This window comes from Panthera onca, chromosome A1 (assembly GCF_046562875.1).
Source record: "Panthera onca isolate mPanOnc1 chromosome A1, mPanOnc1 haplotype 2, whole genome shotgun sequence".
In the NCBI taxonomy this organism is placed as follows: Eukaryota; Metazoa; Chordata; class Mammalia; order Carnivora; family Felidae; genus Panthera; species Panthera onca.
In genome coordinates this window covers 150,753,951-150,766,881 of record NC_138339.1, presented here as the reverse complement: position 1 = coordinate 150,766,881, position 12,931 = coordinate 150,753,951, and the positions used below count along the sequence as shown (strand labels likewise).

The window sequence follows — 12,931 nt, the reverse complement described above, 5'->3', positions numbered from 1 at the left end:
CTTTACTCGGTATCAAACCGTTGACTGAGTCTCCATCCTGCAGTCTCCTTGAGCTCCTGGTGTGCTTTGTAAAGGACTCTCTTGCTTGCGGAGGTTCAAGTGGTTCTTGCTGTTGCCACTGAATCCTCAGGATGAACACATTCAGGTCATGGTCTTTAACTCATTGACCTGACCTGCACTTACAGGTACTTTCCTGAGAGTAAGGGACCCAGCCTGGGTGGAGGGCCAGCAAGCAGACAGCAGTGGCCCAGGCTGCATCCTCCACTGGCCTGAAAGCAGGGACTGGCTGCTCTACTGAGAAGCAGAGCTATGGAACAGGAGGCGCACAGGTGGCTGGGGTTTGTCATGGGATGGGGCCTGGACGAGTGTGTTCCGGGACATGGGGCAGGGATGCTGTGCAGGAGATCACAATGAGGGAGTGTGGTTTCTTTCCTGCCCCATGGGTCACTCCTAGGTACCCTGATGGCCTCAGTGCTGGCTTGTCCTCCTAATTCTTCAGGTATCCAGGCAGTCCCGGGGGTCCCTGCTTTTCACAGAAGGCCCCAACGTAATAAAGAGACTGTAGATATTGGGAACTGGAGGCAGCACCCGCAAAATGCATATGAATTATGTTCCAAAAGTTGTGCTAGGTGTACAAGCCTAATAAAGAAAGAGAGATTTACAGTACACATATACCGTTCTGTACAATGACAAGAGTCAAAGTAGTGAAACTGGCCCTGTCATTCAGCTCCTGGAGACGCAGAGTAGATGATGATGTGTGGCCACCGAGAATGCAGAAGGGGACAGGACTGTGCCTGTCCACTGTGGGGACATCACGTACTACAAGATCATAATCCTGGATCCTTCCACGCCCAACCTGTCACACCACTCATAGACACAAACACAGACACCTGCTGCACTCAAAGCAAAAGGACTGGGAAGATGACACCATGCCTTATGGGCGATTATTTCTTCGAAGAATATAAATTTTTATCCGCATTTATTTGTATTTATTTATTTATTTTCATATTTATTTATTTATTTATTTGGAAAGAGCGAGAAGGAGAATCCTGACCAGGGCTTCAAGCTGTCATTGTGGAGCCTGACTTGGGACTTGATCTCAAGAACCATGAGATCATGACCTGAGCCAAATTCAACTCGGAAACTCAAACGATTGAGCCACCTTGGTGCCTGTCCTCATTATTTAAATCTTCAGTTTACTACATAAACGTCACCTGCAGAAAACCTTTAAGATCTTTGTACTTTATTGCCTAATAGATTAGCATAAATGGAATATTGAATATTTCATTTAGGTATTTTTATAATATGCACATTAGGCCAAATCAGCATGGCCTGCCCAGGAAAATGAAACATTGTCAAGGTATCCCTCTGGTCCAGACGTTTCTCTTCTGGCTTCTGGTCTTGTGTCAAACCTCAAAGGGTCCCCATGCCAGATAATGAAGATATTCCAAGTAGGGAGCTTCACATAATCTTTGTTCTTTGGGGAGTATTCCTCGGTCAGAAAAATATTAGTTTCATTGAATTTTTAATGAATTATTAATCACTCTCATGTTATGTAGCCAGACACAACAGGCCATGTTGTATTTTTGCACACACCTGAAAATTTTGGAGGAGCTAAAGCAGCAGAAACCGATATCGGTGGTTGCAGAGACTGGGGTGAGGGAATGAGCCATGGTGATTAGTAGTACACGTGTCTGTGTGATGGAAATGTTCTAGGAATACATAGTGGACATGGTTGTAAATTCCTGTGAAGGTATGTAATGACACTTGATTTATAATTTCAAAGGATCAGAGTAAAATTTTATTTGAAGTTAATTTATGTTTTATTTACAAAGAAAATACATAAGGCCGTTAAATATCTCTATACAAACCACAAAAATTACAAAGACTGCAATGACAGCGGAAGGGAATTCATCCTTTGGGGCTGCAGCCAACATGAGCCGCTGCTCGGGAGCTAAGGCTGGTTGCTCAGCTGCAGCAGGTGGTTGCTCCAGCCCTTCCATGCCCCCGCCAGCTGGGGCTGGAGGCTGCTCAGGCTGTGGGTCCACCAACGGGGCACGTGGCTCTTCCAGCTCCTGACAGTGAATCAGAGCTGGGACTACAACCTGCACTGGTGGGTTTGCTGCAGGGAGGCTCAACTCTTCTATGTGCTGAGCTCTAGGATGAGTGGTGTCCTTAGCCAGTTTGCGCTGCAAAGCTGCAGCAGGTGGTTGATCCAGCCCTTCCACGACCCCGACAGCTGGGGCTGAAGGCTGCTCAACTTCTGGGTCCTCCAAAGGGACATGTGGCTCTTCCAGCTCCTGACAGTGAATCAGAACTGGGACTACCACCCGCACTTGTGGAGAAGCTGTAGGGAGGGTCACTGCTTTTTCTAATTGCTGAGCTCCAGGATGAGTGGTGTCTTCAGCCAGCTTGGGCTGCGAAGCTGCAGCAGGTGGTTGCTCCAGCCCTTCCATGACCCCGACAGCTGGGGATGGAGGCTGCTCAGGTTCTGGGTCCACCAAAGGGGCAGGTGGCTCTTCCAGCTCCTGACAGTGAATTAGTGCTGCGACTAACACCTGCACTGGCAGGGATGCTGCATGGAGGGTCACTGATTCTTCTAATTGCTGAGCTCCAGTGTGAGTGCTGTCTTCAGCCAACTTGGGCTGCGAAGCTGCAGTGGGCATCACAGAGATATCAGGTGCTAGCTCCTGAGGGACGTCTGGATCTTGCCCTGGAATTTGTGCCTTAGCTTCAAGAATTGAAACTGTCATCACTGTGATTGCCATTCCATGGCCCTTCCTAATAAAGGAAACCTCTCCCGCAGACATTGTCATCTGAGTCAAACAACCCATCAGGAGCAATTCTCCCCAGATGGCATGCTAATCGAACAGTGATCTGATACTACGCACTGCTTCTAGCCCACCCGCAACCTCAGGAAACGTGCTCTGTGTGGCATACCCCATCCCCTCCACATGCCCACATCTCCCATTCAGAGTCCTCCTCACCCCAGGACTCTGGCTCTTTGGGCTCACGGTTTCTCCGCGATGAGCAGAGAAGGCGGGCACAGCACTGCAGTTCGGAGCCTGGAATGTGGACCCCTACATATGCCTGCAGCATCTTCATCCTGATGAAATGTGGGGGCTGGAAAAAATCCTGGGGGTACTGGTCCAGCCAGGTGCCCAGTATGGAGAAGGCCCTGGGGATACAAAAGTGGCCAGAACAATCAACATGGGGTGTTCCTAACACTCTGATGTCTCAGGACACCTCTGTGGGACCTGGCATCCTTGCCTCCTGATCCTGGATGTCCAGAGGCTGTTCCTACACCTTGTCCACCTGTGATTTGGAAGAAGTCCTGCCTGAGAGAGTCCTGATCACTGAAGAGGGACTGTCAAAATTCTATTTGATGCGAACCCCTTAACCAATGATGTGGTCTTCTCTGTCCTTCTTGGGGAAGCCAGACATACTCTTTGGTGTGTCCCCCTGCCTACCTCCCGCTAGAATTCAATTCCGTGCATGAGTGGAGGGGTGGTGCCAGGATGAGTCAGTGCCTTCACTGAATATACTAGCGCTCTATGAAAATCCGAACAAATACGGGACAAAGGGACTCTGTCTCTTACTTGGGCTTTTTGGACCCTCCTCATACCTTAAACATGATGACCTGTGCCTATATGGTGACTCATTCACTCAGTGCACGTGTGAGTGTCCTTCCACTGACACTGGTCTCCCATAGTGTGGGTGATATGTGGTCCTTGAGCCCTCACTGTGTCTCCTGAACCCTTGCTAAGCAAGCACACACTGTTGATGTTCCACAAGGTGGTGAGCGTGATGCTCCCCAAAACCTTTATTCTGGGCTCCCATATGGGGTGGAGGGAAGCCTGTGAGTGGGAAGGGAAGTGGTTGGACTCTCTAAGGGGCTGACTCTGTCCTCTGGCGCCCTTTTCTGTTTCACTGTGCCCACAACCTATCCTCTAACCTACAGGACAGGACCCCTTTCCTTGCTTCCAGGGAGAAGCCCTCAGACCTTTGCCCTCTCACAGGACTCTCAGATGTGTGGGATGCTGGGCCCTGCAGCCCCTCCCACGCACAGTCTCAGCACTGCCGTCTTGGAGACAGAAGGCCCGCCAGCACGGGTACAGCCTACTCACATTTTCTCCTGCTCCCGGGGTCTGCCATCCTCCCCAGTGTCAGGAAGGAAGCAGCTATATCTGGAGGAGGCCAGAAAAGCATCATATCAGGTGTCCTTTGGATACTACCTCTTGTCATATCCAGGGTCACTGACTGATGACTAGAATGAAGCTCTGGAGGGGAAGGTGCTGTCTGCTCTGTGCTTTGGATCCCAGTCAGCAACTACAGAAATGCCTGCACATAGTGGGGCTTCCTTTAAGGTTGGTGAATGATAGGACCCCAATCAGCTCCATCACACATATTGGTGTGGACCTAGGCCTGGGCCTTCTGCTTATCCGCAGATATCCTTGCTCTGGTTCCATGCAGGACTCAGACCCCCAGATGGAACCTCAAGTCTTTTCAAATGGGAATAGCCTAACTCAAGATCTGATGACAGTGAGGGATGAGGCAGAAACTTGATCACGGGCAAGAGGACAAAGATGACCCAGCACAGACACAGCCCTGTCAGCAGACATTTCCACAGAGCCAGGGTCACTTTCCCTGCAGTGCCCCCACTGAGTACCTGCAGTTATTCTACCCCGATCAGAAGAACAAACTGAGACTCAGGGAGGTTTGGTGACTTTCCCTAGACTCAAAGCTTCAAGGGGCTAAATCACACTAGGCTGTGAAGGGCAGGGTGCTCACCTCTTAAACATTAGGTCCAGGACCTGTTGGGTGGTAGCAAAAGCTCTCTACGTTCCCAAGAATGTGCAGAGGTAGGTGGGGTCTCTACCCAGGAAGGCGGGCACCAGGTGCTCCCCTCGCTGTTCCAGTAGCATCCAGACTCCTTCGATGGTCCACTCCACACAATTCTCATTTTTTACCCTGAGGTAGAACAGAGGAGGGACACAAAGTCAGACACAGCACCATGGACATCAGGAGGGTTGGGGTCCAGAATGCAGACCAAACTCACCAGCCCTCAGTGACTTGTCGAAAGAGTGAGACCTGGGTGCCCACAGTAGGAAAAATGATCTGGGCATCCACACGAGAATTTGAGGTGGGGAATGGCTGAACACGTTAGGATCTGAGGTCAGATTGTTAGATGAGTGTGGACAGACCTCCCTGCATTAACAGCATTGTCCCTATGATTTCTAACACCACAGTCCATTCTAGGGACCAGAAGACAGGGATATTTCCTGGCAGAGGTTACATCAGGGTAGTAGGACATGTAGTATGTTCAGTGCAGCACTGTGACATGGCAACAGAAGGGGATCATGTCAAAGTCCCACATTTGTGAAGGGCTGAATGGGTCAGGTACCTTGTCTCATTTCCAGAACGTTGTCTAGGTGGTAAGGCCCTTGCTCCTGATCTGGAGGGGCCCCAGGGACGTGTTCTTTGGCAACCAAAGTGCAGAGCAGTAGACATAATACCATGAGCCCCATGTCCTTTGGGTAAAAATCACCCTGCTCCTCATGAACATGTGTCAGACGTAGAGAAGGTGTGGAAGGATGGTCAGGCAAACCAGGACACCTGAGGACAGTCATTGAAGAAATATGTACAACACAATGCCAAAATATTCTAGACAGAATTGGACGTGATATGGTTTCTAATCTCTTTTCTGATATTCCTATAAATAAGTGGAGAGTGACTTTCCATCTGGCCATGGCAGGGCCTGGGCCACGAGTGCATGTTTTGGGAAGAGATGGGGTTCCAGGTTCATCTGGAGTCAGGAGTGTACGAGGGAGACCAGGGGAGTATCAGTGTGTTTTCTGTGCCCTGGGATTCTTTGCATTGCCTCTGGGCCGTGCGTGTTGAGTTTTCCCAGTACCTGCACTCACCCTGGGCCAGCTCTGCATCCTGCTGATGGCACGGGGCTTCCTCCTGTCCTTCAGGGAAGTAGAGCAGGGGCTCTCATCGTTCACCTTCTCTGCCATCTCTGATGTGTGACTCTGTAAAGACAGTGCCTAGCAGGCAGGCAGGGACTCAAAGCCCTGTCTGCTTCCTTTCGCTTGTCCTCAGACCCATGTGACTTCATTCCAGATATATGACACCACATTGTGCACACACCGCCCCCCCACCCCACCCCAAGGAGGAGAAGCAACATGGTTTGAGGGCCTTGGATTAACCCTGTTACACGTTAGAGGCACCACAGAGATCCGTTTTCCCTCCTTCCCAGCATGACATCTGCATGGCCATGATGGGTCCACCAGGTCATCCACTGCCATCCAACCTCCTCCAGTCCAGGACAGGAGCACCTCACGTGTCCCCCTTTCCCTGAAACTGAACACGAGGGGATGGGGGTGCCCAGGGATGGCTCAGAGCTGTGACCTGACCTGACCTGACCTGGCCTGCTCTAGGCTGCTGTGTATTACCTTATGTGACCTCCTGGAAAACATCCTGAGGCATCACCAGCATGGGTGAAGGAAACCTCTCCAACATCCGAATAATCCTGTACACTACACTGGGGTTTCTGGTATCCAGAGCCCTGGTAACTGGGAAAACAACAAGAGAACATCCCAAACTCTCTGTGTCTGTAGACAAGTGAGCCTGGTATGGGACCTAACTAGAACATGGGTGCCGGGTTACAGGAGTTCCAAGCTCTCCTGAGACCTATTGTGAGCAAAGTGATGTCACTGCCTAGGATCCACCTCCTGAGTCCGCTCCTGGGATAACACCTATGCAAATAGTCCTCTATTTGCTGACTGCTCACCCCCATTCTCCAAGAAATGTCACATCGGTCCACAGTTACACCAATGCACCCCTCTCCACAGCCCCCAGGGAAGGTCTGGGGGAAGCCAGGGCCCCAGCTTTGAGACATATCTGGGTTGAGACATCACTCTTCATTCTTACCTCTTTCTGGTCCCAGATTCGTGATTGTGCTTCTCAGGGATAGCTCATGTCTTTTCTGCCCAGTGGAGATAATTCCAGCATGTACTTCCTCAGGATGTCCTCAGACATACGTGGGATGATACCTGTGAAATTGGAGGAGTGGTGTCACATGTTGGAAATTTATCCAACCATATTTACTTTGACTTCTCACCTCCTCTGTTTCTGCTGCTCCTCTGATCCCACCCAACAGTCCATACTGGTGTGTGTGTTTGTGTGTTTGTGTGCGCGTGTGTGCGTGTGTGTGTGTGTTTACCAGTCCTCACTTTCTAGAGTCCCAGAAGATAGCAGCTCTGCCTAGGGAAGGATGGCCAAAAACTTCCTAAGAGCTTAACCTCTCTAATTTCTAAACCAATCCCTACAGATGGGATTGGAGTTGTGGCCTAGTAGGTCAGAACTCTCTTTTACGTAGACTTTGTCAGTAGTGTGCCACGAACCATTCCCTCCCATTGCACTGGGTACAATGGGGACAGGGTTGCACTCAGTGGGTTGCCGTAGCCTGGAGTGCTCCTCAGAGAAGAACATGCTGGAATGCCCCCTGTTACACTCCTCTTCAGCCTCACCCCCACACCACCTCCATGTCTGCACACAGTTATAGTAACACAACCTTTTCCAGAGCCCTCTCAGAAAACCTGCATCAAGTCAAGGACCCCATTTTGAGGACATGGAGTTGGGTTCATACCTGGTTCTGACTTTTTACCAGTCTGTGATTCTGAGCAAGGCACTCACCTTGGCAGGGTCTTCACTTTCTCCTCCCCTCAGTGGCTCCCTGGGATTCCCACATCCTGTAAACACATCCCTGTGTAATATCGTTCCTGGGGTGTGATATGGACGTAGTGTTTGATTTCTGTTCCACAGAAGATGGCAATGTGGCCCAAAGCCCATTCCAAGTTTTGGTGATTAAAATGTCCATGCCCAGCCACGTGCTCACTCTCACTCTCAGATCCTCACACTGGGGAACAACCCCCGTGTTGAGTAATGACACAGACGGGTACACATAGCCTAGCACTGAGAGACAACAACAGACAGACAAGAAGTAAGGCATTCGATGTGGACTGAATCCAGTCCCTACCCTGAAGTGAGCTCAGGGGTTGAGTGAAGTAGGTTCAGGGTGCATGGGTCAGCGTGACCTTCGTAGGACACCCCTGTGCTGTGCTCCCCCTGAAACCCAGGCAGGGCTGGAAGGAGGAAAAGGTTGTTGACGGCACCATCCCTTCCCTCAGGGAGGCTTCTTGGGAGCTCATGACTGAAGTGACATTTCCTTTTGTATAAACTCAGAGTTCCCTCTGAATTGCATGAGAAGGGGCTGAGGGCCCTCATTTCATCTCCCTCACACTCCCCGTCGTCCTGTGTGCCAGCTGCCAACGTCGCAGGCGCCCAGGTCATGAACGTGGTCCCCGAGTAGGGGAACCCCAAAGCCTTTTTTGTGTCCTCAAATGCTAACGTTCTCTGCTTGTCTCCTGCATCCTGGCTCGTCCGAGGCCCTGAGCCCAGTGCCTACAGGAAGGGTGACCAGTGTTAAGCTGTCTCCTGATAGGTAGCTCAGGTGAGGTCATTCCCAGTGGCCTACACAGCTGCAGGGCTCCTTAGAAACCAAAAGCCACAAAGTTTCAAATAGGAGTGCACTGGAGGAGGAACCTGGGGAGTCACCAGGCCCTAAGGGTATGCAGGCATGACTTTTATCCGTGCGCTTTTGATCAGAGCGCCTTGTTTTCTAGGTATTGTCAGGGCAGCCTCTTTCTAAGAAAGAGGTCAGGTTGTTGACACTTGTATAATATCCTTCGTAGTAGTATCTGTTCTAAGGGCTCTGTCCTTGCGGAAATGGGTCTGGATGTATGCAGTGTACTCCTGAATGGAACATTCCCGGGGCGCCTGGGTGGCTCAGTGGGTTAAGCTTTCCACCTGGGCTCAGCTCATGATCTTGCGGTTCCTGAGCTCCAGCCCTGCACTGGGGTCTGTGTGGACAGCTCAGAACTTGGAGCCTGCTTTCACATTTTGTGTCTCTGTCTCTCTGCCTGTCTCTCCCCCACCGGCACTCGCTACAACAAGGAGAAAAGAATCACTTTTGTGTGATGGACACATGTACCTTATGTTCATTATGCTGATTGTTTTAGTGGTATGTACATATGTGAAGAGTGATTAAATTGTCCACTTAGATCTAAGGAGATTTTTGTCACATAATGATACTTCAAGAAACCATAAAAGGTTTGAAAGGCTAATATACCTAGTAATGTAAGCACTCTTTCCTTATTGATATGAAATACTGAATACAGAACTCATCTTCAAAAACTGCTGAGTCATAATAAGAATTCAGGTAGGTCTATTGAATGCAATGGAATGAACTAAAGTCTTTGAAATATAAGAAGCTAGAAGTTAAGATACTGAAGTCATATTTACTCTCTAGTTTCCCTCTTGACATGGTCTTTTTTTATTCACTGATGTCTTTTGCCCTTTAACCTATTTCCCTCCTTCCTGCCCCTCACCTTTGCAATCATCTTTATGTATTTATGAGTTTATTTTATTATGTTTGGAGAATTTTTGTATTTTGATTTCTTATTTTCTGTTTCAGATTCCACAAATATGTGCGAGCATTTGGTATTTGTCTTTCTCTGTGTGATTTATTTCACTTAGCATAATGCCCTCCAGGCTAGTATAAATAATGTGGCATAATATAGGTGTGAAGATATCCTTGAGAGTTAGCGATTTCATGTGTTCTGAGTAATACCTAGGAGGGTTATTGAGGGAAATTGCTGGATGCTATGGATGTTCTACTTTGAATTTTTTGAGGAAACTTTATATTGTTTTCGACTGCCGCTGCACCAAGTTCCAATCCCAGCAACAGAGCACAATGATTCGCTTTCCTCCACATTTTACCCAACACTTGTAATTTCTTGTCTTTTTGATAAGATCATTCAGACAGGTTTCAGGTGATATCTCTTTGGTTTTGGCTTTTCATTTCCCTAATGTGGAGTGACATTGCACATCTCTTCATGTATGTGCTGGCCATCTGTATGGCTTCATTGGAAAAATGCCTCTTCAGGACTCTGCCACTTTCATAATTGCTCTTTGCTCTTGTGTTGCGGAGCGGTAGGAATTCTTCTTTTTTTTTTTTAATTTTTTTTAACGTTTTTATTTATTTTTGAGACAGAGAGAGACAGAGCATGAATGGGGGAGGGGCAGAGAGAGAGGGAGACACAGAATTGGAAGCAGGCTCCAGGCTCTGAGCCATCAGCCCAGAGCCTGAAGCGGGGCTCGAACTCACAGACTGTGAGATCGTGACCTGAGCCGAAGTCGGACGCTTAACCGACCGAGCCACCCAGGCGCCCCAGAATTCTTTATATCTTTTGTCTATTAACCCTTTACCATGTATGTAGTTTGCAAGTATTTTCTCCCATTCACTACGTTGCGTTTCCATTCTGTTGAACATATGTTTGCTGTGCAACACTTGTTTTTTAGTTTGATGTAGTCCCACTTTATTTTTCCTTTGTAGCTTTGGCTTCTGGTGTCAAATCCCAAAACTCAGTGTCAAGACTAAGATCAAAACCACTCTCATGGGTTTGGCTTTTGGCTTTTTCCAGCAAAGCCAAGGGCAGCAGAAAGGATTGCTTAAGACTCCATGCAAGTCAAGAGAGGTGAGAGGGAGGCTAAAGGACATCTCTACGAGCTGCTCTCAAGCTCCCGTATTCATACAAACGGTGTGCAATAAGTCAGTGGGCCACATGCTAGAAAGAACGTATTGAAGACATGGTGAAAACCAAGTTAAGACAGTATATAATATTGCATGCGACAACATGATCTAAGTATTTTGTGAGCACATACAGAACCCAACCCCTGGATACACAGCAACAGAGAAGCGAAGTCCAGCCTGTCCCCCAGATACACACTAACTAGATAAATGAACTGCCGCTGGCTGTTTGCAACAAGTCCAGAGAGCAGTGATCTGCTTTGCAAAGCGTTCCCTATAATCTCCTAACCCAAGACATAGTTTTGTGATTTCCCCACCTTCTGCGCAAGTTTTATCCATGATTTTTAGGTCTTAACTTTTTAGGTTTTTAGGTCTTAACTTTAGGTCTTTGATACATTTGACTTCGTTTCTGAGTGTGGTGCTAGATAGGTGTCAAGTTGTTTTTCTGTGTGTGTGGCTGGTCAGTGTTTCTGGCACCACCTATTGAGGAGACTGCCTTTTCCTCATGTTATATTCTTGGTTCTTTTGTTGTAAATTAATTGGTTACATATGCGTGGGTTTCTTTCTGGGCCTTCAGTTCAGTTCCAATGATCTGTGTGTCTGTTTTTACCCCAATACCGTACTGCTTGGGTTATTGTAGCTTTGAGATCTACTTTAAAATCAGAAAGCATGATGCTTCCAGCTGTGTTTTTCCTTGTCAAAATGACTTTGGCTATTCAGAGCCTTTTGTGGTTCTGTCCACACTGAAGGGTTATCCTATTTTTGGAAACGTGCTTAAACATTGATAGGGATTGCACCTAGGGGGTGTGTAGATGGCTTTAAGTAGTGTGGACATTTTGACAATCTTAATTCTTGGGATCCACTAGCATGGAATGTCTTTCCGCTTATTTCTATCTCTTCAAATTTTTTCTCCACTGATTTATGGTTTTCATTAAAGAGGTCTTCATCTTCTTGGTTAAAGTCATTCTTTTCTTTTTTAAGTTTTCTATGTTTATTTATTCTTGAGAGAGAGAGAGAGATACATAGAGACAGAGAGAGAGAGAGAGAGAGAGAGAGAGAGAGCGTATGAGTGGGGAAGAGCTGAGAGAAAGAGAGACACAGAATCTGAAGCAGGCTCCAGACTCTGAGTTGTCAGCACAGAGCCCAACGCAAGGCTCAAGTCACAAACTGTGAGATCACGACCTGAGCCACAGTCAGATGCTTCACTGACTGTGCCACCCAGGTGCCCGTTGGCTAAATTTATTCTTAAGTATTTTATTCTTTTGGAGGGATTTTAAATTATTTTCTTAATTTCTCTCTCTGATAGTTTGTGATTCATGTATAGAAATGAGGCACAATATATACATAGACGTACATATCTTAGCATTACTGAAATCATTTATTAGGTCTATCAGTAATGGTGTAGAGTCACTGCAGTCTCTGTATAGCATATCATGCACTCCTAATAAGTGAAAAAGTGCCTGGGAATATAGGATGATGTGATCGAATTTAGATGAGAGGAAGCAGATATATGGAGTGATACTATGCAAATTTTCTGAAATGTTTTGTGGTTGATATAATCAAACAACTCCACAAATAAGGTTTGTTTGGATATACATATTCTTTAACCAGACACAGAGAGCTGTGACATAGACATATTTATTTAAATCTTTAGTTTACTACATAAATGTCACCTGCAGAAAACCTTTAAGATCTTTGTACTTTATTGCCTAATAGATTAGCATAAATGGAATATTGAATATTTCATTTAGGTATTTTTATAATATGCACATTAGGCCAATATCAACATGGCCAGTCCAGGAAAATGAAACATTGTCAAGGTATTGTTCTGGTCCAGTCGTTTCTCCTCTGGCTTCTGGTCTTGTGTCAAACCTCAAAGGGTCCCCATGCCAGATAATGAAGATATTTCAAGGAGGAGCTTCACATAATCTTTGTTCTTTGCGGAATATTCCTCTGTCATAAAAATCTTAGTTTCATTGAATATTTAACCAATTATTAATCACTCTCATGTTATGTAGCCAGACACAACAGGCAATGTTGTGTGTTTGCACACACCTGAAAATTTTAGACGAGCTAAAGCAGCAGAAACCGATATCAGTGGTTGCAGAGACTGGGGTGAGGGAATGAGCTGTGGGTGATTAGTAGTACATGTGTCTCTGTGATGGAAATGTTCTAAGAGTACATAGTAGTCACGGGTGCAAAATCCTGTGAATGTACGTAATGACACTTGAATTTGTAATTTGAAAGGATCAGAGTAAATTCTTTTGAAGTTAA

The 12,931-nt window shown here is 47.1% G+C and overlaps 1 protein-coding gene across 1 annotated transcript; it reads right to left on the bottom strand.

Moving 5' to 3' along the window:
- Nucleotides 1–1,823: 1,823 nt before the first annotated feature.
- On the bottom strand, nucleotides 1,824–4,967 carry LOC145715455 (uncharacterized). Its single transcript, XM_081795642.1, has 2 exons — nucleotides 4,792–4,967; nucleotides 1,824–4,187 (listed from the first exon to the last, which is right to left on the bottom strand). The coding sequence occupies exon 2, from the start codon at nucleotides 2,832–2,834 to the stop codon at nucleotides 1,824–1,826; it is 1,011 nt and encodes a 336-aa protein (XP_081651768.1). The 5' UTR covers nucleotides 2,835–4,187; nucleotides 4,792–4,967.
- Nucleotides 4,968–12,931: the final 7,964 nt, after the last annotated feature.

Bases quoted from the DNA above. Each gene is read 5' to 3' on its own strand.
- LOC145715455 (XM_081795642.1), bottom strand. From the start codon at position 2,834: ATGGGTTGTTTGACTCAGATGACAATGTCTGCGGGAGAGGTTTCCTTT.